General features: G+C 67.8%; 3 protein-coding genes across 3 annotated transcripts; 1 reads left to right on the top strand and 2 right to left on the bottom strand.

Moving 5' to 3' along the window:
* Positions 1-1,084: 1,084 nt before the first annotated feature.
* On the top strand, positions 1,085-12,593 carry LOC137467158 (fermitin family homolog 3-like). Its single transcript, XM_068178710.1, has 14 exons — positions 1,085-1,590; positions 3,365-3,598; positions 4,249-4,359; positions 4,446-4,584; positions 5,143-5,245; positions 5,904-6,008; positions 6,947-7,075; positions 7,739-7,788; positions 8,069-8,193; positions 8,765-8,871; positions 9,223-9,438; positions 10,103-10,227; positions 11,476-11,617; positions 12,345-12,593. Exons 1-14 carry the CDS (start codon positions 1,197-1,199, stop codon positions 12,504-12,506), a joined length of 2,142 nt encoding a protein of 713 aa, XP_068034811.1. The 5' UTR covers positions 1,085-1,196; the 3' UTR covers positions 12,507-12,593.
* A 550-nt stretch (positions 12,594-13,143) lies between these two features.
* Positions 13,144-20,757, bottom strand: STIP1 (stress induced phosphoprotein 1). The gene is made up of 14 exons (XM_068178711.1): positions 20,633-20,757; positions 19,446-19,655; positions 17,811-17,952; positions 17,273-17,414; positions 16,527-16,689; positions 15,990-16,116; positions 15,805-15,907; positions 15,592-15,712; positions 15,416-15,512; positions 15,203-15,327; positions 14,594-14,630; positions 14,271-14,374; positions 13,891-14,063; positions 13,144-13,352 (listed from the first exon to the last, which is right to left on the bottom strand). Exons 1-14 carry the CDS (start codon positions 20,720-20,722, stop codon positions 13,280-13,282), a joined length of 1,707 nt encoding a protein of 568 aa, XP_068034812.1. The 5' UTR covers positions 20,723-20,757; the 3' UTR covers positions 13,144-13,279.
* A 1,007-nt stretch (positions 20,758-21,764) lies between these two features.
* LOC137467085 (leucine-rich repeat transmembrane protein FLRT1-like) lies at positions 21,765-23,781 on the bottom strand. The gene has a single exon (XM_068178638.1). The coding sequence runs from the start codon at positions 23,745-23,747 to the stop codon at positions 21,780-21,782; it is 1,968 nt and encodes a 655-aa protein (XP_068034739.1). The 5' UTR covers positions 23,748-23,781; the 3' UTR covers positions 21,765-21,779.
* Between the last annotated feature and the right edge of the window lie 934 nt (positions 23,782-24,715).

Here is a 24,715-nt window from a genome sequence, read left to right as displayed (position 1 = left end):
GACACCGGGACCCCCCCGTGTGTCCCCCACCCCCGAAGGTGACCCTGCGCCCCTCCCCCCGCGGGTGCCGCGATGGGACCCCCCCGAACCCCCCCAGCAATAAAAACCCTGTGGGCGAGACAGGGGCTCCTCCCAGTACATCCCAGTACATCCCAGTTTGTCCCAGTTCGTCCCAGTGCGTCCCAGTACATCCCAGTGCGTCCCAGTACATTCGAGTACATCCCAGTACATCCCAGTATATCCCAGTTCATCCCAGTACATCCCAGTGCGTCCCAGTACATCCCAGTTCGTCCCAGTACACCCCAGTTCATCCCAGTGCATCCCAGTACATCCCAGTGCGTCCCAGTACATCCCAGTTCATCCCAGTGCATCCCAGTATATCCCAATGCGTCCCAGTTCATCCCAGTTCATCCCAGTTCGTCCCAGTTCATCCCAGTTCATCCCAGTGCGTCCCAGTTCATCCCAGTACATCCCAGTGCTCCCAGTACATCCCAGTGCTCCCAGTACATTCGAGTACATCCCAGTACATCCCAGTATATCCCAGTTCATCCCAGTACATCCCAGTGCTCCCAGTTCCTCCCAGTACATCCCAGTCCCGGGTGTGTCCTGGGGATTTCCCATGGGCGTGGACCCCAAATTTCCAGCCCCCCCCTCCCCCCACCCCCACGGCCGGGCAGGGCCAGCCCTGGCGGCTCCTCCCCACGGGTGACATCCCCGGGGTGGCCCTGGGGACACTCGGGGACATCGGGGACACTCCAGGACACTCCAGGGACACCGGGACATTCCGGGGACACTCGGGGACACTCCGGGGACACTCCAGGACACTCCAGGGACACTCGGGGACACTCCAGGGACACTCCAGGGACACTCCAGGACACTCCAGGGACACCAGGACATTCCGGGGACACTTGGGGACACTCCAGGGACACTTGGGGACACTCCAGGACATTCCAGGGACACGGGGACACTCCAGGGACACTCCAGGACATTCCAGAGACACTCCAGGGACACTCCAGGATACTCGGAGGACACTTGGGGACACTTGGGGACACTCCAGGATACACGGGGGACACTTGGGGACACTCTGAGACACTCCAGGGACACTCGGGGGACACTTGGGGAACAGTTGGGGACACTCTGAGACACTTGGGGACACTCCAGGGACACTCGGGGGACACTTGAAGACACTCGGGGCCATGGCGGGGCTGAAAACGGCCACAGGCGAGGAGATCGATGGATCCTTCGAGCTGCGGGTGGAGGTGGAGGAGGGACAGGGATGGGGACAGGATTGGGGACAGGGACAGGGGGGACAGGGACAGGATTGGGGACAGGAACAGGGGGGACAGGGACAGGATTGGGGACAGGAACAGGGGGGACAGGGACAGGATTTGGAACAGGGACAGGGGGGACAGGGACAGGATTGGGGACAGGGACAGGGGGGACAGGGACAGGACTGGGGACAGGGACAGGGGGGACGAGGACAGGGACAGGATTGGGGACAGGGCCAGGGCCAGCCCCGCGTCCTCACCCTCTGTGTCACCGGCGACCTGCATGTCGGGGGCCTCGTGCGCCGCATCGTGGAAACGCTGGGTGAGTGACCCATGGCCGGAGACGGCCGCAGCGATGGAACTGACCCATGGAACTGACCCATGGCACTGACCGATAGAACTGACCCATGGCACTGACCCCTGGAACTGAGCCATGGCACTGACCCATGGCACTGACCCATGGCACTGACCGATAGAACTGACCCATGGCACTGACCCATGGAACTGACCCATGGAACTGACCCATGGAACTGACCCTTAGAACTGACCCATGGCACTGACCCATGGAACTGACCCTTAGAACTGACCCATGGCACTGACCCATGGAACTGACCCTTAGAACTGACCCATGGCACTGACCCATGGAACTGACCCATGGCACTGACCCATGGCACTGACCCTTAGAACTGACCCATGGCACTGACCCATGGAACTGACCCATGGCACTGACCGATAGAACTGACCCATGGCACTGACCCATGGCACTGACCCTTAGAACTGACCCCTGGAATTGACCCTTAGAACTGACCCATGGCCTGAGACAGCCGGGGTGACAAAACTGACCCCTAGAACTGACCAATAGCCCTGACCCACAGCCCTCCCCATGGCCGGACCCACAGCACTGACCCACGGCCGGCCCCCACCCCCCGGGCAGTGACCCTCGGGACAATTCTCCCCCCCTCCCCCCACCGTGACGGGGCAGCTTTTGGGTTTTGGGGGGGGGGGGGAAATCCGGCCCGGGGTGGGGGAGGGCAGCTCTTATCGGGGGGTCCCGGGGCCCCCCCACTTCCCGCCCCCCCCCGCGCTGCCCCTGGCCGGGCTGATAGGGGACCCGCGGGCTATAAATAGCTCAGGGAGCGCCCCTCCCCACCCCGAGCCCCCGGATGTGGTTTGGGGGTGCAGGGCGACCCCCCCTGCGGCCCTCGGGGCCCCCCACGAGCCCCCAGCCGCAGTTCTGCAGCCCCCAGACCCACCCGAGGCTCTCACAGATACCCCGCGGCACCCCCAGGCCGCCCGAACCCCATTAAACCCCCCCAGAGCCCTCCAAACCCCATTACAGCCCCCCAGAACCCCATTAAACTCCCCAGAGGCCCCCAAACCCCATTAAACCCCCCCAGAACCCCATTAAACCCCCCCAGAGTCCCCCAAACCCCATTACAGCCCCCCAGAAACCCCCCAAACCCCATTACAGCCCCCCAGAACCCCATTAAACCCTCCCAGAACCCCATTAAACCCCCCCAAACCCCCCCAAACCCCATTAAACTCCCCCAAACCCCATTACAGTCCCCCAGAGCCCCCCCAAACCCCATTAAACCCTCCCAGAACCCCATTAAACCCCCCCAGAACCCCCCCGAACCCCATTACAGCCCCCCCGCAGCCCCCCGATGCAGTTTAGGGGTACACCAAGCACCCCCCAGCCCCTTTGCCCCCCTCTAACCCCCCTGCAGCCCCCCGAGCTCCCCCAAGCCCCCATAACCCCATTAAAGGCCCCCCCAGAGCCCCCCCAAACCCCACTCCAGCCCCACCCGATGCAGTTTAGGGGTCCCCCAGCCCCCCCAAACCCCGTTCCAGCCCCCCCGGTGCACTTTAGGGGTCCCCCAACCCCACCGAAGCCCCCCAACCCCCCCCCAAACCCCACTTCAGCCCCACTCGATGCACTTTAGGGGTCCCCCAACCCCACCGAAGCCCCCCAACCCCCCCCCAAACCCCACTTCAGCCCCACTCGATGCAATTTAGGGGTCCCCCAGCCCCCCTCCCGATGCAGTTTAGGGGTTCCCCAGCCCCCCAAACCCCCCCAAACCCCCCCGTGTCCGCAGGGGACCCCCGGCCCTGGGCTGACCACGCTCTCTGGTGGGAGCAGCAGCGGCGCTGGCTGCTCGGCCCCTGCCCCACCCTGGACGCGCTGGGGGTCGGGGGGGGGTCCCGGCTCCGCTTCGCCCCCCGGCACCGCCCCCTGCGCCTGCGCCTGCCGCGGGGGGGGGTCCTCAGGCTGCGCCTCAACTTCGCCGGGACCCCCGGGCGGGCGGTGGCCACGGCCTGCGGGCTGCTCGGTGGGTCTGGGGGCGTCCCGGGGGGCCTGGGGGGGTCATTGTGTGGGTCTGGGGGCGTCCCGGGGGGCCTGGGGGGGTCATTGTGTGGGTCTGGGGGCGTCCCGGGGGGCCTGGGGGGGTCATTGTGTGGGTCTGGGGGCTTCCCGGGAGTCTGGGGGCATCCCGGGGAGTCTGGGTGCTGCTCGGTGGGTCTGGGGGTGTCCCTGGGGGGGGCTCTGGGTGTGATTTGGGTCTGGGGGCTGCTTGGTGGGTCTGGGGGCGTGCCGGGGGGGGTCTAGGGGGCTTCATTGTGTGAGTCTGGGAGTGTCCCGGGGAGTCTGGGGGCTGCTCTGGGGGTCTGGGGGGGGGGTCATTGTGTGGGTCTGGGGGCTTCCCGGATGGGTCTGTGGGGGTCTTTGGGGGTCTGGGGGCTGCTCGGGGGGTCTGGGGGTGTCCCTGGGGTGGTTCTGGGGTGTGATTTGGGTCTGGGGGTGTCCCTGGGGGGGTTCTGGGGTGTGATTTGGGTCTGGGGGTGTCTCTGGGGTGGTTCTGGGGTGTGATTTGGGTCTGGGGGTGTCCCTGGGGGGGTTCTGGGGTGTGATTTGGGTCTGGGGGTGTCCCTGGGGGGGCTCGGGGTGTGATTTGGGTCTGGGGGCTCGGGGGTCCCGCAGGGATCCCCCACCCCGAGGAGCTCTCGCTGCTGTGGCCGGAGCGGGGGGAGGGGCGGCGCCCCCCCCCGGCCCCCCCCGAGCTGGACCTGACGCACCTGAGACCCCGGGCAGGTGAGCGGGGGGAGGGGCGGGGGGAGGGGCGGCTGAGCCCACCCCTGCCCCTGCCCCTCCCCCAAACCCCTGTGCTCCCCCCCCAGACGAGGCCCCGCCCCCCCCGCTGCCCCCCGAGCTGCTCCGGGCCCTGCGGAGCCCCAAAAATGGGGGGAGAGACCCCCCGGGACCCCCCCGGAGCCCCCCCGGGAACGCCCAGCTCCGGTGGGCGCGGCTGCACGCGCGGTGAGGGGCGGGGCTTCTCTGGGTGTGGCCGGTGGGCGGGGCTTAAAGGCGGGGTTTGGGGCGGGGCGGGGCTTGGGTGGGGCTTAGGATGGGGTTTGGGGTTCAGGTGGGGATTGGGGGCGCGGTTTGGGGTTTGGGGGCGTGGTTTGGGTCTCGGGTGGGGTTTGGGGGCGTGGTTTGGGGTTCAGGTGGGGATTGGGGGCGTGGTTTGGGGTTTGGGGGCGTGGTTTGGGGTTTGGGGTTCAGGTGGGGCTTGGGGGCGTGGTTTGGGGTTTGGGGCGGGGTTTGGGGTTCAGGTGGGATTTGGGGGCGTGGTTTGGGATTTGGGGCGGGGTTTGGGGTTCGGGTGAGGTTTGGGGGCGGGGTTTGGGGTTCAGGTGGGGTTTGGGGGCGTGGTTTGGGATTTGGGGCGGGGTTTGGGTTTTGGGGGCGTGGTTTTGGTCTCGGGTGGGGCTTGGGGGCGTGGTTTGGGGTTTGGGGGCGGGGTTTGGGATTCAGGTGGGGTTTGGGGTCCGGGCGTGGCCAGGGCGTGTCCGAGCGCAGGCTCCGCCCCCGCAGCTGGCTGGACGTGGGGCGGTCGCTGCTGGAGCAGGGCGTGGCCGAGGATGAGGAGCTGCTGCTGCGCTTCAAATACCCCTGCGCCATGGGGCTGGACCCCCAGGTACCCCAAAATCCCCCCCAGGTACCCCAAAATCCACTGGGGTACCCCAGAATCCCCTCCAGGTACCCCAAAACACACCCGGGTACCCCAAAATCCCCCCCAGGTACCCCAAAATCCCCCCCAGGTACCCCAAAGCACACCTGGGAACCCCAAAATCCCCCACATGTACCCCAAAATCCACCGGGGTACCCCAAAATCCACTCAGGTACCCAATAACCCGGCCGGGTACCCCAAAATCCCTCTCCAGGTACCCCAACCCCCCCGGTGCTCCCCAAACCCCCCATGTGCCCGCCCGGGAGGGCTTTTGGGGTCCCTGGGAAGGTTTTTGGGGGTCCCGGGGGTCGCAGCCCCACCAGACGCTTTGGGGGTCCCTGGGAGGGGTTTTGGGGGATCCTTGGGAGGGTTTTGGGGTTCCTGGGAGGGTTTTGGGGTTCCAGGGAGTGGTTTCGGGGTCCCTGGGATGGATTTTGGGGTCCCTGGGAGGGTTTTTTGGGTCCCTGGGAGCATTTTGGGGGTTCCTGGGAGGGATTCGGGAGTTTCTGGCAGGAATTTTGGAGTCCCTGGGAGGTGTCTGGGGTTCCTGGCAGGAATTTGGGGGTCCCTGGGAGGGTTTTGGGGGTCCCCGGGGGTCGCAGCCCCCCCAAACCCCCGCCCCCAGGAGGGGCCGCGCGTGGCGCTGCTGCAGGAGGAGGCGCTGGGGTCGCTCCTGGCCGAGGAGATCGAGTGCAGCGAGGAGCAGGGGCTGCGCTTCGCCGCCCTGCAGGTACCCCGAAAACAGCCCCAGGAACACCCCGGAAACAGCCCCGGGAACAGCCCAAAAACAGCCCCACAGAACACCCCAAAAACAGCCCCACAGAACACCCCAAAAACAGCCCCAGGAACACCCTGGAAACAGCCCCGGGAACAGCCCAAAAACAGCCCCACAGAACACCCCAAAAACAGCCCCAGGAACACCCCAAAACCAGCCCGGGGCACCCCGGAAACAGCCCCGGGAACAGCCCAAAAACAGCCCCGAGAATAGCCCAAAAACACCCCGGGAGCGCCCCAAAAAAAGCCCAGGGAACCCCCCAAAACACCCCCGGGAGCGCCCCAAATCCACCCCGGGGGCACCCCAAAACCGACCTGGAGACCCCAAATCCGCCCTGGAGCCCCCGGGAACGCCCCAACCCCCCCCGAGTCACCTGGGAGCTCCCCAAAAACATCTGTACCCAAAAACCTCCTGAACCCCCCCCGGATACCCCGAGACCACCCCAACCCCCCCTCGGGATCCCCCTGTACCCCAAAAATCCCCCCACAGATTCCCTGGGACCCCCCAGATCCTCCCCAAAATCTCCCTGTACCCCCAAATGCCCCCCCTGGGACCCCTCCCCAAATCCACCCGCAGATTCCCTGGCACCCCCCCAAAATCCCCTGGGACCCCCCCCAGATCCTCCCCAAAATTCCCCCCTGGGACCCCCCCAGACCCTCCCCAAAACCTCCTTGCACCCCCAGTCCCCCCCCGGGACCCCTCCCCAAAATCCCCTCTTGCCCCCCCAGACCTTCCCCCCAATCCCCCCCCGGGACCCCTCCCCAAATCCACTCAGATTCCCTGGGAACCCCCCCCCAAAATCCCCTGGGACCCCCCCCAGACCCTCCCCAAAACCTCCCTGCGCCCCCAATCCCCCCGGGGACCCCTCCCCAAATCCGCTCTCGCTCCCCCAGTACCAGATCGAGGGGGAGGAGTGGGGGGATGGGGGGGACCCCCAGGACCCCCCCGAGCCCCCGGACCTGGACACGGCCCTGGAGAGGCTGGAGCTGAGCCTGGGGGGCGGCGGGACCCCCGGCCCGGCCGTGAGACTGGGGGGCACTGGGGGGCACTGGGAGGGGGGAATTGGGGGCATGGGAGGGCACTGGGAGGTACTGGGGGGCACTGGGAGATACTGGGGGGCACTGGAGGGCACTGGGAGGGGGGAATTGGGGGTACTGGGCAGCACTGGGGGCACTGGGAGATACTGGGGGGCACTGGAGGGGGGAATCGGGGGCACTGGGGGGCACTGGGAGGGGGGAATCGGGGGTACTGGAGGAAATGGGGGGCACTGGGAGGCACTGGAGGAAACTGGGGGGCACTGGGGATACTGGGAAATACTGGGGGGCACTGGAGGGTACTGGGAGGGGGGAATCAGGGGCACTGGGGGGCACTGGGAGGGGGGAATCGGGGGTACTGGAGGAAATGGGGGGCACTGGGAGGCACTGGAGGAAACTGGGGGGCACTGGGGATACTGGGAAATACTGGGGGGCACTGGAGGGTACTGGGAGGGGGGAATCAGGGGCACTGGGGGGCACTGGGAGGGGGGAATCGGGGGTACTGGGGGGCACTGGGGGCACTGGGAGATACTGGGGGGCACTGGGAGGGGGGAGTCGGGGGCACTGGGGGGCACTGGGAGCCTCTCCTGGCCATACTGGGAGGACTGGGAGGCACTGGGGGCTCACGGAGGGATCCGGGGGGGTCCCCAGGAGGAGCTCGGAGCCCCCCCTGAGCTGGAGGAGGAGCTGGAGATCTGCAGGTACCCCCAGACCCCACTGCCCCCCCTGACCCCCCAAATTTGGGGTCCCCCAGACCCTCCCCCTGCTCATTTTGGGATCTCCTTAACCCCCCAAATTTGGGGTCCCCCAGACCCTCCCCCTGCTCATTTTGGGGTCTCCTTAACCCCCCAAATTTGGGGTCCCCCAGACCCTCCCCCTGCTCAATTTGGGGTCTCCTTAACCCCCCAAATTTGGGGTCCCCCAGACCCTCCCCCTGCTCAATTTGGGGTCTCCTTAACCCCCCAAATTTGGGGTCCCCAGGCCATCCCCGTGGCCGTTTTGGGGGTCCCGCCCCGCCCCCGCCCGGGCCGCGCTCTCGGGGTCATCGCTGTCACTCTGGACCCCCCCAGGCCCGGGGGGACCCCAAGAGCAGCTGAACCTCCGTGGTGAGACCCCAAAAACCCCCGGAACCCCCAAACCACCCTGGGACCCCCCCCCCAGGGCCCCCAAATCCCTTCGGACCCCCCTCCCCATTTCCTCTCTTGGGATACCCAAAACTGCCCTGGGACCCCCCAGCACCCCAAAATCCTGCCCGGGACCCCCCCAGGGCCTCCAAATCCCCTTCTGGGACCCCCCCCAGCACCCCCCATAGCACCCCAAACCCCCCCGGACCCCCAAATCCCCTCTGGGACTCCCCCAGCGCCCCTAAATCCCCCCCAGACCCCTCTGGGAACCCCCAAATCCCCCCCGGGACCCCCCAGGTCCCCCCAAATGCCCCTGGGACCCCCCCCCCCCAGAGCTCCCAAATCCCTTGGGAATCCCCCCCGACCCCCAAACCACCCTGAGACCCCCCCCTCAGGGCCCCTAAATCCCCTCTGGGACCCCCCAAATCCCCTCGGGGCTCCCTTGAACCCCCCCAAACCCATTTGGCATTCCCCCATCTCCCTTCCTGGGCCCCCAGATCCCCCCCAGACCCCCCTGGGACCCCCCTGACCCCCCCTTTCCCCCCCCCCCCAGGCTGTGAGGTGACCCCCCAGGTGGATTTGGGGGCGCAGAAATTCGGCATCAAACTCCGGGTGCCGAGCCCGGGGGGAGCCGGCGAGACCCTCCTGCGGTGCCGTGATGTGGGTGGGGGTCCCGGGGGGCTTGGGGAGTCCTGGGGGTCCTGGGGGGGTCCCGGGGGGGCCTGGGGGGTCCTTGGGGGGAAACCTGGGGGATCCTGGGGAGTCCTGAGGGGTCTCTGGGGGGTCCTGAGGGATCTCTGGGGGGGTTCTGGGGGGTTCTTGGGGGGTCCCGAGGGGTCTCTGGGGGGTCCCTGGGGGGTCCTGATGGGTCTTGGGGGTCCGGGGTTATCCTGGGGGGTCCCGGCGGGTTCTTGGGGGGTTTTGAGGGGTCCTGGGGGGGGTTCCGGGGTGGGGGGGGAATTCTTGGAGGAATTTTGGGGTTCCCAACGCGCCCACCCCCCGCCCCCCCAGGCCCCCCAGTTCGCCCGCTGGGTCTGCGGCTGCTGCGCGGCCGCGGGGGGGGGGTCCCCATCGGCCGCGGCGCTGCGGGCGCAGATCCAGGGGGTCCTGGGGGTCCTGGGGGTGCAGCCGGATGGGGGCGACCCCCCCGGGACCCCCCCCCGGCCTCCCCCGGACCCGCGGTGGCTGCTGCCCCCCAGCTTGCAGCGCCGGCTGAAAGGCAAGCAGGTACCGGGACCCCCCCAGAGACCACCCCACCTCAGAGACCCCCCCTCACATTTTAACCCATCCCCTCCAGAGACCCCCCCTCAATTAAACCCCCCCCGTTTACCGACAGCCCCCCCATTTTAACCCCCCCAGAGACCCCCCCACATTTTAAACCCCCCCGTTTACTCACAGCCCCCCCAATTTAACCCCCCCAGAGACCCCTCCCACATTTTGCCCCCCCAGTTTACCCACAGCCCCCCCCTTTTAACCCCCCCACTTTGCCCAGCGCCCCCCCATTTTAACCCCCCCACTTTGCCCAGCGCCCCCCCATTTTAACCCCCCAGAGACCCCCCTCACATTTTAACCCCCCCAGAGGGCCACCGCATTTAAAGCCCCCCCTAGTTTACCCACAGCCCCCCCATTTTGCCCCCAATTTTGCCTCCCCCAGTTTACCCACATCCCCCCCCCTTTTTCCCCCATTTCCCCCCGAGTTTACCCACAGCCCCCCCATTTTGCCCCCCCCAGTTTACCCACAGCCCCCCCATTTTGCCCCCCCCAGTTTACCCACAGCCCCCCCATTTTTCCCCCATTTCCCCCCGAGTTTACCCACAGCCCCCCCATTTTTCCCCCATTTCCCCCCGAGTTTACCCACAGCCCCCCCATTTTTCCCCAATTTCCCCCCCAGTTCACCCAGCGCCTCCTGGAGGTTTTGCTCCGGGAGGGGCCCCTGAGCCCCCCCCAGGCCCGGCTGCGCTTCGTGGAGGCCTGGAGGGCCCTGCCCGGCTTCGGCCTGGGGCACTTCGTGGTCAGGTACTGGGAGCACTGGGAGGGCACTGGGGGGCACTGGGATGGACTGGGAGGGCACTGGGAGGGACTGGGAGGGCACTGGGGGGGCACTGGGATGGACTGGGAGGGCACTGGAGGGCACTGGGAGGCACTGGGAGGGCACTGGGGGGGCACTGAGATGGACTGAGAGGGCACTGGGGGGCACTGGGAGGGCACTGGGAGGGCACTGGGGGGCACTGGGAAGGCACTGGGATAGACTGGGAGGGCACTGGAGAGCACTGGGGGCACTGGGATGCACTGGGAAGGCACTGGGGGGGCACTGGGATGGACTGGGAGGGCACTGGGAGGCACTGGGAGGGCACTGGGAGGGTACTGGGGGGCACTGGGATGGACTGGGAGGGCACTGGGATGGACTGGGAGGGCACTGGGAGGGGGGGACCCAGCTGTTCGGGGGCGTCCCAGAGGTTCCAGGTGCTCTAAGGTGATTTTTTTGGGGTTCCCAGCAGTAGTTTGGGGTCCCAGCAGTGTTTTTGGGGTGCGCAGGTTCCAGGGTGCTCTCAGGTGATTTTTTTGGGGTTCCCAGGAGTATTTTGGGGTTCCCATCCGTGTTTTGGGGTGCACAGGTTCTGGGGTGCTCCCAGCTGTGTTTTTGGGGTCCCAGCTGTGGTTTTGGGGTGCGCAGGTTCCGGGGGGCTCCCAGCTGTGTTTCTGGGGTCCCAGCTGTGTTTTTGGGGTGCGCAGGTTCCGGGGTGCTCCCAGCTGTGTTTCTGGGGTCCCAGCTGTGGTTTTGGGGTGCGCAGGTTCCGGGGTGCTCCCAGCTGTGTTTCTGGGGTCCCAGCAGTGTTTTTGGGGTGCGCAGGTTCTGGGGTGCTCCCAGCTGTGTTTTTGGGGTCCCAGCTGTGGTTTTGGGGTGCGCAGGTTCCGGGGTGCTCCCAGCTGTGGTTCTGGGGTCCCAGCTGTGTTTTTGGGGTGCGCAGGTTCCGGGGTGCTCCCAGCTGTGTTTCTGGGGTCCCAGCTGTGGTTTTGGGGTGCGCAGGTTCCGGGGTGCTCCCAGCTGTGTTTTTGGGGTCCCAGCTGTGTTTTTGGGGTGCGCAGGTTCCGGGGTGCTCCCAGCTGTGTTTCTGGGGTCCCAGCAGTGTTTTTGGGGTGCGCAGGTTCCGGGGGGCTCCCAGCTGTGGTTCTGGGGTCCCAGCAGTGTTTTTGGGGTGCGCAGGTTCCGGGGTGCTCCCAGCTGTGGTTCTGGGGTCCCAGCTGTGGTTTTGGGGTGCGCAGGTTCCGGGGGGCTCCCCAGGACGAGCTTCTGGCCGTGGGGCCCTCGCGGCTGCTGCGGCTGCAGCTCGGCTCCGGCGCCGTCCGGCGCAGCTGGAGCTACCGCGAGCTGCAGCGCTGGGACGTCAACTGGGACAGCCAGCAGGTCACTGGGAGCACTGGGAGCGGCCTGGGGGGAACTGGGAGCACTGGGAACGGGCTGGGGGGAACTGGGAATGGGCTGGGGGGAACTGGGAGCACTGGGAACGGGCTGGGGGGAACTGGGAGCACTGGGAATGGGCTGGAGGGAACTGGGAATGGGCTGGGGGGAACTGGGAGCACTGGGAATGGGCTGGGGGGAACTGGGAGCACTGGGAATGGGCTGGGGGGAACTGGGAATGGGCTGGGGGGAACTGGGAGCACTGGGAATGGGCTGGGGGGAACTGGGAGCACTGGGATTGGGCTTTGGGGAACTGGGAGCACTGGGAACGGGCGGGGGGAACTGGGAGGCACTGGGAAGGGGCTAGGGGGAACTGGGAGCACTGGGAATTGGCTGGGGGCTACTGGGATGGACTGGCAAGGACTGGAATACACTGGGCAGCACTGGTTTGTACTGGAATGGACTGGGAGGCCCCGAGCAGCACTGGTTTGCACTGGGATGGACTGGGAGGCCCTGTTTTTTTACTGGGATGGACTGGGAAGCCCTGGTTTTTTACTGGGATGGACTGGGAGGCCCTGGTTTACACTGGGAGGCCCTGGTTTTTTACTGGGATGGACTGGGAGGCCCTGGTTTGCACTGGTTTTTTACTGGGACGGACTGGTTTGCACTGGTTTGGCCCGGGCAGCCCCGGTGGGATTTTGGGGGGGGGGTCTCACCCCGTGCCCCCCCCCAGGTGCGGCTGTGGCTCAGCGGTGACGTCACGCTGGCGCTGCGCGTGCTCTCGGCCCCACCCCGCGCCCTGCACCAGTTCCTGGGGGGGTACCTGGCCCTGGGGGGGCCCCCCCGGGACCCCCGCGAGCTGCAGCGCCTCATGGAGGGGGGGTACGACCCCTGAGACCCCCCCCCCCCGCCACTGTCGCTGTCCCCAAAATGTCACCCCCCCCCCCACCCCTCAAGGCTCAACACGCTCTTGGTGCTCAACGGGACTTCGTGGTTTGTGGGGAGGGGGCTTGGACCCCCCCAAATCCTTCTGGGAGGGACTCAGGCCCCCCCCAAAATCCTTCTGGGAAAGGCTTGGAACCCCCCAAATCCTTCTGAGGGGGGCTCGGACCCCCCGAAATCCTTCTGGGATATGTTTGGAGCCCCCAAATTCTTACAGGAGGGGTTTGGATGGACCCCCCCCAAATCCTTCTGGGGAGGGGTTTGGACCCCCCAAAAATCCTCGTGGGAGGGGTTCAGCCCCCTCCCCCCCCAAATCTTTGTGGGAGAGACTCGGACCCCCCAAAATCTTTGTGGGAAGGGTTTGGAGCCCCCAAATCTTTGTGGGAGAGGCTTTGAACCCCCCCCAAAATCCTTGCGGGAGATGCTCAGACCCCCCCCCCAAAAAAAATCTTAGCAGAATGGGTTTGGAGCCTCCAAATCCTTGTGGGAGGGGCTCAGACCCCCCCAGTGCCACACACGGGGGTCCCACCCCATCCAGGTGTGACCCTGCCCCCCCCCCGACCCCAAATCCCCCCCCAAAATCCATGGGGTCACTGCTCCGCTCTTTATTGGGGGTGGCAGCGCCCCAGAACCGACAGGAGGGGTGGGGGGGGAGGGACAGCGCCCCCAGACCCCCCTGAGGGGTCGGGGTGTCCCCAGGGGGGGTCCCCGGGGTTTTTGGGGGGGTCATCGGATGGCGATGAGCCCCACGTCCATCAGCTTCTGGATCTTCTGGGCAATCAGGGGGTTCTTGAGGTGCCTGGGGGGGGGACATACGGGGGGGTCACCGAGGGGACAGCAGGGTGGTGGCACCTCGGGGACACCTCGGGGACACCATGGGGACACCTCCCCTGCCCCGCTGATGGCTCTGCGTGGGCTCAGTGTCACCCTGGCACACCTTGGGCATTGCTGGGGACACCGTGGGGACAGCTGGGGACACCCCGGGGACAGCTGGGGACACCCTGAGGGACTCTGGTGGCCCTGTGAGGACTCACTGAGCTGCCCCAGCTGGCCAATGCCACCCTGCCACCACCTCAGGGACACTGGGGACCCTTCAGTGCCACTCCCCAGTGCCTTGGGGACCCTCGGGGACCCTCAGTGCCACCCCCCACCACCTCGGGGACACTGGGGACCCTCAGTGCCTCTCCCCTGCCTTGGGGACCCTCAGTGCCACCCCCCACCACCTCGGGGACACTGGGGACCCTTCAGTGCCACCCCCCAGTGTCTTGGGGACCCTCGGGGACCCTCAGTGCCACCCCCCACCACCTCGGGGACCCTCGGGGACCGCGGGCACTGACTCGCTCAGGGCCTGGGGGTCCTTCTGCATCTGCTCCAGGATGAGGCGCATGGCCGGGTCCCCCATGATCTGCTGCACCTCGGGGTCGGCCAGGGCGCGGCGCCGCAGCTCCTCGGGCGGCTCCGAGCGCTGCTGCTGCGCCCGCAGGCAGCGCCGCTGCCCCTCCGCCGCCTCCTGGGGGGCACGGGGGGCACAGGGGGTCACAGAGGGGCATGGGGGACATGGGGTGGGGGTCACAGGGGTCTGGGGGGGGTCACAGGGGTCTGGGAGTGTCACAGGGATCAGGGGGCTCTGAGTGCCGCTGCCCCTCTCCTGGGGGGCATGGGGGGCACAGGAAGGTCCCAGAGGCTCGGGGGGTCCCGGGGGGGGTCCCAGGGTCACCTTGCAGGAGGGGTCGAGGTCCAGGGCGCGCTGATAAACCTCCATGGCCTTGGTGTAATCGCGCATGGCCTCGAGCGCCGCCGCCTTCCGCGTGTAGCCCTTGACTGGGGACACGGGGGGACAGCAGGGGACACGGGGGGACAGGGGGGACAGCAGGGGACGGGGGGGACATGGGGGCACAGCAAGGGACACGGGGACAGGAGGGACAGGCAGAGCAGGACGAGGAAGGCACACACGCAGAAGAAGGCAGGTGAGGATGATGAGGACGAAGCAGAGGAAGGGCAGGGCCTGTCCCCGCCTGTCCCCCCGTGTCCCCCACTCACTGAAGGTGGGCTCCAGCCGGATGCACTCCTCACAGTCCTGGGAGGGGGGAACAGGGGGGGTCAGGAGGCTCCCAGCAGCCCCAGACTGGCCCCTGCACCCTGCAAACAACCCCAGCATTTCCTCTGTGCCCCCAAAAACCAGCACCCCCCAGGCCCTTTGACCCCCAAAACCACCCCAGGACTCTCAAACCAACCCTAAGTCCTTCCCCAAACTGACCCCCAGCCCTCAAACCCTCCCAGGACCCTCAAAACCAGTCCCAAACCCCCAAATCAGCCCCCAGATCCCCAGTCAGCCCCCAGGACCCTCTGGCACCCCTCAAACCAACCCAAGACCCTCAAATAACCCCCAAATCAGCCCCCAGGACCCTCTGGCACCCCTCAAACCAATCCCAACCCCCCCAAACCAACCCCCAGGACCCCCAAACCCAGTCCCAATCCCCCCAGACCCAGTCCCAGGACCCTCAAACCCAAATCCCCCAAACCCAGCCCCAGACCACCAAACCAACCCTCAGGACCCTCTAGCACCCCTCAAAACAGTCCCGAAGCCCCCAAACCCAGCCCCAGGACCCTCAGAGCCAGTCCCAAACCCCCCCAGCCGCAGCCCCAGACCTTGAGGGCGAGGGGGAACTCGAGCAGTTTGGTGTAGCAGGCGGCGCGGTTGCTGTAGAGCCGCGCCTCGTGCGGGTTGCGCCGGATGGCCTCGCTGTAGTGCTTCATGGCCTGGGGGTAATCCCCTAAAACAGAGCCCTCCTCGCTCTAAGGGGGTGTCCCGACCCCCTGAGAGCCCCCCCCAAACCCCTCAGAGACCCCCCAAACCCAGACCTCGCTGGAAGCACTCGTTGCCTTTGTTCTTCTCCTCCAGCGCCAGGTCCGGGTCGATGTAGGCCAAGCGCTCCTGCTCCTTCAGGATCTTCTCAGCCTGCGGCAGCAGCAGCGATTGGGGGGTTCAGGGAGGGGCCGGGGGGTCACCCCCGATGTCCCCGTGCCCCCCACGTCACCTGCTGGCACTTCTTGAGCACGTCGGGCGTGCGGTGCTCGGCCAGGGATTTGTTGTAGAAGTGCACGGCGTCCTTGTAGCGCTCCTCTCGGAAGTACGAGTTCCCGATCCGTGCGTACGCCCTGGTGGGGACAGCGGCGGTTTGGGGGGCACGGGGATGGTTTGGGGGGGACAGCAAGGACCCCCCCAGACCCTCAAACCCCCCCAGACTCACTTGGCGATCTGCCTGTAATCCTCACGGTTCTCCCGGCCCACCTCGATGGCGCGCTCGCACAGCGCCCGGCACCGCTCGTACTCGCCCGTCTCGAAGTACACGGCTGCCAGGGGAGGGAAATTTGGGGTTCAGGGGGGGTTTTGGGGTTCGGGGGATGGTTTTGGGGGGGCTTTAGGGTGACAAACCTGCTTGGTTGGTGACGTAGGTCATGTTGGTGGGGTCCAGCTGCTCGGCGCGGGTGTAGTGCTCCAGTGCTGCGGGGAACTCCTTGCGCTTGTAGGCGGCGTTGCCCAGCTCCTTCTCCCGCTGTGCCTGAGAGGGAACCCCAAAAACGGCTGGAATCACCCCAAATTTCACCCCCAGATCCTCCCCTCGTGACCCAGCTCCTTCTCCCACTGTGTCTGAGGGGGGAACCCCAAAAACGGCTGGAATCACCCCAAATTTCACACCCAGATCCTCCCCTCGTGACCCAGCTCCTTTTCCCGCTGGGCCTGAGTGGGAGGAGATCACCCTAAAACTGGCCCCTCACCCCAAAACCTGGCTGGGACCCTCCCCAAATCCCACCTCCTCCTCCAGGACCCCAAAACCGGCCCTACAGCCCCCCCAAATTCCCCTCAACACCCCCCAAATTCCCCCAACGCCTGCAGGCCTCTCCTCCTGCTGCTCTTCAGGTGTGTGGGACTGTCCCCACCCCAAACCCATTTTGGGGACCCCCCCCTCACCTCCTGCTTGTTCTGGGGGAGCTCCTCGGTTGGGGGGGGCTGAGAGGGGGGTGGTGGGGGAGGGGGGGGTGGGGAAGGGGCCTCCTCCTCCTCCTCGGCCCCGCTCAGCTCCACCCCCAGCAGCACGCTCAGCGTAGTCATCACCCGCGGGTCCTGCAGCTTCCTGGGGAGGGGGCAACGGGGGCGTTGGGGGGGCTGCACCCCAAAATCCCCATCCCAAAACTCCCCCGAGGGGGCTGCGCCCGAAATTCCCCATCCCAAAATTCCCCCGAGCGGGCTGCACCCCAAATTCCCCATCCTGAAACTCCCCTGAGGGGCCTGCACCCCAAATTCCCCATCCCAAAATTCCCCCGAGGGGGCTGCACCCCAAATTCCCTGTCCCAAAATTCCCCCTAGGGGGCTGTGCCCCAAAATCCCCATCCTAAAACTCCCCCGGGGGGCTGCACCCCAAAAGGGGGTTCCCAGCCCCCCCAAACCATTCTAAGCCTGTCATAGCCCCCCAAAACTCCTTCCCAGTCCCCCCAAGGTTTTTCCCAGCCCCTCAAAACCACTCTCAAACCCCTCCCAGCCCCCCAAAACCCCTTCCCAGTGCCCCCAAGCCCCTTCCCAGTGCCCCCAAGCCCCTTCCCAGTCCCCCCAAGCTCATTTCAATCCCCTCCTACCCCCCCAAAACTCCTTCCCAGTCCCCCCAAGCCCCTTCCCAGCCCCTCAAAACCCCTCTCAGCCCCCCCCAGCCCCGCACTGACGCCCCGAGCTGCCCAGGGTCGCTGCGCAGCGTCTCCAGCAGCCGCCGGTACTCGGGGTCCCCCAGCAGCCCCCGTGTCCGGGGGTCAGCCTCGAGCCGCGCCAGCAGGTCAGGGGCACTGAAGGGGTTCAGCAGCTTTCGCTCTGGAACGGGGTCACAAAGGGTCAGGCACCCCAAAAATCCTCTCAGGGATTCCCAAGTCCTGTTCTGAACACCCCAAACTCAACTCTCTCCACCTCCCCGGGACCCTGAAACTCTCCAAACCTCTCAGGGCCACCCAAAACCTTCCAAGGCCAAGCAAAATCTCTCCAGGGCCACCCAAAACGTCTGCAGGCTACTCGAAACCTTTCAGGGCCACCAAAACCTCTCCAGGACATTCAGAAGTTTTCAGGGCTACACAACACCTCTCCAGGGCCACTCAAAACCTCTCCAGAGCCAACCTAAACCTCTCCAGAGCCGCTCAAAACTTTTCAGGGCTACCCAAAACCCATCCCAGGGAACTCCCTCCAGCCCTTCCAGCCCCCCAGAACCCCCCCTACCCGCCAGCCTGGTCTCCACCCCACGCAAGCCCTGCAGGAGCTGCTCGTTGCCCGGGTCCCGTGCCAGCCCCTCCTCGTAGGTGGCCTTGGCCTCCTCCAGGCGCTGCAGGAACTCCAGAGCCGCCGCCTTCCGCGAGTACCCCTGGGGGACACGGGGGGACACAGCTGGTCACAGCCCTGACCCGGGCCCTGCCGACCCTGGGACCCCCACCCTGTCCCTCCATGGGCTCCCCCATGGTCCTGAGACCCCCCAGTCCTGCCCCTCCATGACCCCACAGGGGCTGTACAGACCCCCAAATCAGCCCCCTAAATGACCCCACAGGGGCTGTACAGACCCCCACATCAGCCCCCCTAAATGACCCCACAGGGGCTGTACAGACCCCCACATCAGCCCCCTAAATGACCCCATAGGGGCTGTACAGACCCCCAAATCAGCCCCCTAAATGACCCCACAGGGGCTGTACAGACCCCCACATCAGCCCCCCTAAATGACCCCACAGGGGCTGTACAGACCCCCACATCAGCCCCCTAAATGACCCCATAGGGGCTGTACAGACCCCCACATCAGCCCCCCAAAATGACCCCACAGGGGCTGTACAGACCCCCATATCAGCCCCCCTAAATGAACCCATAGGGGCTGTACAGACCCCCACATCAGCCCCCTAAATGAACCCATAGGGGCTGTACAGACCCCCACATCAGCCCCCTAAATGAACCCATAGGGGCTGTACAGACCCCCACATCAGCCCCCTAAATGACCCCACAGGGGCTGTACAGACCCACACATCAGCCCCCCTAAATGACCCCACAGGGGCTGTACAGACCCCCACATCAGCCCCCTAAATGACCCCACAGGGGCTGTACAGACCCACACATCAGCCCCCCTAAATGAACCCATAGGGGCTGTACAGACCCACACATCAGCCCCCTAAATGACCCCACAGGGGCTGTACAGACCCACACATCAGCCCCCCTAAATGACCCCACAGGGGCTGTACAGACCCACACATCAGCCCCCCTAAATGAACCCATAGGGGCTGTACAGACCCCCACATCAGCCCCCCTAAATGACCCCACAGGGGCTGTACAGACCCCCAAATCAGCCCCCCACCCTGTCCTCTGAATGACCCCATAGGGGCTGTACAAATCCCCCAAGATCAGCCCCCCATAACCCAATGAGGGCTGCACCCCCCAGATCATCCCCCACCTCATCCCTCCATCCCCCCAGGAGCCCCGCACAGCCCCTGTACCCCCATCCCCCCAGGAGCCCTGCACACCCCCTGTACCCCCCTGACCCCTATCACCCCTGCACACCCCCTGTACCCCCATCCCTCCATCACCCCCAGGAGCCCCACACACCCCCTGTACCCCCCTGACCCACATCCCCCCAGGATCACCGCACACCCCCTGTACCCCCATCCCTCCAGGAGCCCTGCACACCCCCTGTAACCCCCTGACCCCCATCCCCCCAGAATCACCGCACACCCCCTGTACCCCCCTGACCCCCATCACCTCCGCACACCCCCTGTACCCCCATCCCTCCATCACCCCCAGGATCACCGCACACCCCCTGTACCCCCATCCCCCCAGGAGCCCCGCACACCCCCGCAGCCCCCGTTCATTGCCCGTGGCCACCTTGGCCCAGTCGGGCCGCAGCTCCAGCGTGCGGCACGCGTCCGCCAGGGCCCGGCTGTAGTCGCCCAGGCGCGCGTAGGCGGCCGAGCGGTTGCTGAACAGGACGTGGTTGTTGGGGTCCCGGGCGATGGCGGCCGAGTAGTGCCCCACGGCCGCCCCCACGTCCCCCGCCGCCAGCGCCCGGTTCCCCCGCTCCTTCAGCTCCTGAGCCTGCGGGGAGCGGCGCCGGCAGCGGGAGGGAGGCACGGGAACCGGGAGAGGAGGAACGGGAACGGGGAGAGGGTGAGGAAGAGGAGGCACAGGAATGGGGAGAGGGAGAGGAGGAATGGGAAGAGGGTGAGGAAGAGGAGGAACGGGGAGAGGAAGAGGAGGCACGAGAATGGGCAGAGAGAAAAGGAACGGGAAGAGGAGGAACGGAGAGAGGAGGAACGGGGAGAGGGAGAGGAGGCACGGGAATGGGGAGAGAGAGAGAAAAGGAACGGGAGAGGAAGAGGAGGCACAGGAACGGGAAGGGGATAACGATGAGGAGACACGGGAATGGGGAGCGGAAGCACGGGAACGGGGAGAGCGAGAGGAAGAGGAGGCACGGGAACGGGAGGGGAGGAAGAGGAAGGAGAGCAGGGAAAAGGGACGGAGGGAGAACAGCGAAGGGCCGGGAGCAGCAAGGTGCGAGGAAGATGAGGAGGATGAAGGCGCGAGGGAGGTAAGGATGAAAGTGAGAGGAAGATGAAGATAACGAAGGGGCGAGGAAGACGAGGAGGATGAAGCGAGGGAGCGCAAGGGGCAGGCAGAGGCAGGAGAGAGAGCGACAAGAGGGGGCGAGGGAGAAGAGAGGCGTGAGCAGGGCCGGAAGGATGAAGATGAGGGAGGTGAAGATGAAGGAGACGCCAAGAGGAAGAGGAGGGAAAGAGAAAGAACAAGAACGTGAGGAAGGAGGCGCTCCCCGGAGACCCCAAACCCCTCCAGAGCCCCCCCGGCCCCTCAAGGAGCCGGAGCCCGCCGGGGGACCCCCTCAGGAACCCCCAGACAAGGCCAAAGCGCCCTGAGCCCCCTCAGGGCCCCGCCATCCCCTCAGAGCCCCCCGAGCCTCGTTCGGAACCCCCATAAAACCCGCTCGCAGCCGGCCCCGGAGCGCCCCCGGTCCCTCCGCCCGTCCCGGGACCCCTGAGGGCCGCGCCCCCCCCAACCTCCTCCATGGCCGCGGCTCCGCTCGCGCCGCTCCCGCGCCGCCCTCTGGAAGCTGCTAGAACCCCGCGGCCACGCCCCCCGCGCCCCATTGGCCGCGCCGCCCCGCCCGCCCGCCCCCGCGCGCGCCCCCATTGGCCGCCGCCGGCGCTCCCGCCTTCCCATTGGCTGCCGCCTGCAGCGGGGCTCTCCCCCTTCCAGACCCGCCCCCGGCGGAAGCCGGCGTCAGGGCCCGCCCCCGCGCGCTCCCATTGGCCGCCGCTGCCGGCGCTGGGCGCCCATTGGCTGAGCTCCTCTGGGACTTCTGGAATTTTCCTCTTTTCCCATTGGCTGCGAGCGGCGCTAATCACAGAGCGCGGGGGTGGGGGGGCGCGCCCCCTGGCGGCGCGGAGGTCTCGCTGGGAGGGGAGCGAGGGGCGGGGCTTGCGCGGGGGCGGGGCTTGCACCAAAGGGGCGTGGCTTTCGCGGGGGACCCTCGCCCGTGGCCGGGGGGAGTCACGGAGGCGAATCCGGGAAGTCCCTCGGGGGGAATGGCGGTGGCGAGTGACACACGTGTGACCTTGACAGGGCCCTGGTGTGACCCCCCCCCTCCCCCCACTGCTCGTCCTGCTCCGAGGGGTCCCCGTGCCAGCACCCCCGGGACCTCCCGTGACACCCCCACCCCTCCCGTGCCATCCCCCATGTCACATCCCCGCCCCCCGCACCCCAAATTTTCCCCCCCGGACCCCCCTATCCCACGGGAAAGAGGCGCCGGCAAGAAAAGGAGCCGCTGGGTTTATTGGGGGGGGGGGGCAGAGGGGGGGATTTTGGGTCCCCCGTGGCCCTCTTGGGTCGGTTTGTCCTGATTTTGGTCCTTTTTCCCCAAATCCAACGGCAAGGGCGGGGGGAGGGGTGAAGGCACCTCGCGGGGGGGGGGGAGGGGAAGGGGGGCACAGACCCGCCCCGAAGGCGCGTGGGGGGAGGGGAGACCCACCCCGACCCCTGGGTCTCCCCCGGGGGGGACGGGGGGTCCTCCCGGAGGTCCCAAAGGCGGGGGGGGTCGTGGCTGTCGGGGTCCGCCGCATCCCCACCCCCCAAATCCCATTCCTGCACCAAATCTGCCGTTCCCCCCCCCCCCCCCAAAAGAGCCGCGGTGCCGAAAAAAACACCTTAAAAAAGCCAAAACCTCAAAGGGCCCCCCCGAAATGTCCTCAGAGCCGGGGCACGGCGCCGCCGCCCGGGAGGGGCCCCCAAAACGGGCAGGGGGTGCCCCAGGAAAGAGGCCGCCCCCTCCCCCATCAGGACCCCCCTCCCCCGCCATGGGGCACCTGCCCCCCCCGGTACCCCCGCACGCCGGGGGGGGGCAGCGGGGGCGGCGGCGGCGGCGGCGGGGGGGGGTACACGGTGCGGATCCCCCCCTCCTCCGGGGGCCGCAGCGGCCGCAGCGCCAGCCGCCCCCCCCCCGCCGCCTTTGGGGGGCGGCAGCGGCGGCGCCCCCAGCCCCATCCTCCTCCTCCTCCTCCTCCTCCAGCACCCCCCCAGCACCCCCAGCACCACCCCGGCCGCCGCCGCCGCCGCCGCCCCGAGAGCCGCGGCCGGGGGCAGCGCTGGGGGGGCATCCCCGGCGGGGGCTCCGGGAGAACCGGGCGGGGGGGGGTCCCCGGCGCCCGCCCGGGCCTGGGCGCAGAGCGGGGGGGCGGCGGGGGGCTCCAGGGCGGCGAGGCACACGCGGTACGGGGCTCGGGGCTGCAGCGCCCGCACCACGTACTCGCCGCGCTCGCCCCGCACCAAGGTCTCGGTCACGGCCCCCCCCCCGGGCCGCAGCCAGCTCAGCCGCAGCGACGCCCCGGGAGGGGCCGGCGGCCACCGCACCCGCAGGGCCCCCCCGGGCGCCGCCTGCACCCACAGCCCCGGCGCGGCGGCGGCGGTTCCCGGCGACGCGGCCGCCGCGGGGGACACGGCGGCGGCCCCGGGGGACGTCCCGCCGCCCGCCGCGCCCGCTCCCCCCGCGGCCGGGCTCTCGCAGGCGTCCATCTCGCCCCGCAGCTCGCCCACCGGCAGCCCCCGCAGCCGCGCCGGCGCCTGGCACAGCAGCCCCCGCACCTCGAGGCGCGGCGGGGCGCGGCGGCGCAGCCAGTCCCGCAGCCAGGCCAGGTTGCAGCCGCAGAACCAGGGGTTGTTGCGCAGCCCCAGGTGGCTCAGGCTGCCCAGGTCGTCGAAGAGCCCCCGCGGCAGCGTGGTCAGGTTGTTGTCCGACAGGTCCAGCCGCTCCAGCGCCCTCATCCTGGCCAGCGCTCCGGCCGGCACGTGGCTGATGGCGTTGGCGGCCAGCGAGAGGCGGCGGAGCCGAGCCCGGGGCAGGTTGGCCGGCGGCGCCGCCAGCGCGTTGCGGCCCAGCGAGAGCTCGCTGAGGTTGCCCAGGCGGCTGAAGGTGTCGTCGGCCATGCGCTGGTTGGCCAGCAGGTTCCCGTCCAGCACCAGGCGCCGCAGCGCCGGCAGCCCCTCGAAGGCGCGAAGCGGGATGGTGTGGATGCGGTTGTCGTCCAGCCGCAGCTCCTCCAGCGCTGGCGGCAGCCCCGCGGGGACGCTGCTCAGGTGGTTGCGCGAGAGGAAGAGGAGGCGCAGCCGGCGGTTCTCGGCGAACGCGTCCTCCTCGATGCCGGCCGCCGACACCGAGTTGTCGTCCAGGTGCAGGCGCTCGAGCAGCGGCGCTCGCGCCAGCGCCCGGCGGCAGAGCCCGCGCACGTTGTTCTCCTGCAGGTGCAGCTCCCGCAGCGCCGGCGGCAGGTGAGCCGGCAGCTGCTCCAGCGCGTTGGCGTACAGGTAGAGCACCCGCAGCGCCGGCAGCCGGCCCAGGCGCGCCGGGATGCCCGCGTCGCCGATGCGGTTGTTCTGCAGGAACAGCGTGGTGGCGCCGGGCGGGAGCCCCTCGGGCACGGCCGTCAGCCCGCGGTCGTTGCAGTAGACGCGGCCGCCGGAGCAGCGGCACACGGCCGGGCAGGCCCCCACGGCGGCGGCGGCGGCGCTCAGCAGGGTGATGATGGTGGCCACGGTGGCCAGCAGCCGGGGCGGCCCCCCCCGCGGTGCCCGGGCTACGGGAGGGACGGGGAGGGGAGGGGGAGGGGGAGGGGGGGCCATGGGTGGATGGGTGGCCTGTGGGGGGCGGGGGGGAGGTGTCAGGGAGGTGGGGAGGGGGATGGCCTCGAGACCCGCTGGGGGATGCGCCCCCTCCCCAGCCTGGCCCCAAGTGTAAGGCAGGACCCCCCCACCAGCACCCCCCATTAAAGGGGGACCAGGACCCCCAGCCTGGCCCCAAAAGTAAGGCAGGACCCCTCCCCCTTAGCACCCCCCATTAAAGGGGGAGTAGGACCCCCTGCCTGATCTCAAATGTAAGGCAGGACCCCCCACACCAGCACCCCCACTTTAAAAGAACATCAGGACCCCCCCCACCAGCGCCCCCCTTTAAAGGGGGACCAGGACCCCCAGCCTGACCCCATAGAAAGGGCAGGGACCCCTCTCTCCCCCCATTATTCTAGGGCAGGGACCCCTCTCTCCCCCCATTATCCAGGACCCCCCAATACTTCCCAAGGTCCCCCCTTGTGGGGGACTCCCCCGACCCCACACCCAGGGCAGGGACACCCCCAACCCCCCCAAATCCAAGGGGGTCCCGGCCATCCAGGTGTGCCGGGGGTGGAGCCCTACCTGGCTCCTCTCGGTCCTCGCGTCACGGGGTCCTCGTGCGAGGCCGTGGCTACCGGCACCGGTGCTCCATGGCCCCCCCCGCCCCGCCGGGGGGGCCGCTGTGGGTGGGTGGGGGGGGGTCATCAGCCATGGGGGGTCCTCGTGCGACAGCCCCCCCCCCTTTATGGGACACCCGCCAGGACCCAGGTGTCCGGGCCCTTCCCCCACCCCACTGGGGGCCAATTAGCAGAGTCGCTAATGAACCCCACCTCATTAGCAGCACCTCGTTAGGGACACCCCCCCCCCCCCGGGACCTTCCTGCCCCAGGGTCCCCCTTGCGTCAGCCCCGGCCTCGCGGGAGGGGTCAGGTGACGCCCCCAGGAGGGGACACAGGTGACGACCCCCCCGGTGACCCCCCCGTAAGT

This window comes from Anomalospiza imberbis, unplaced genomic scaffold (assembly GCF_031753505.1).
Source record: "Anomalospiza imberbis isolate Cuckoo-Finch-1a 21T00152 unplaced genomic scaffold, ASM3175350v1 scaffold_52, whole genome shotgun sequence".
NCBI classification, from domain to species: Eukaryota; Metazoa; Chordata; class Aves; order Passeriformes; family Viduidae; genus Anomalospiza; species Anomalospiza imberbis.
This window is presented reverse-complemented; position numbering and strand designations above follow the sequence as displayed.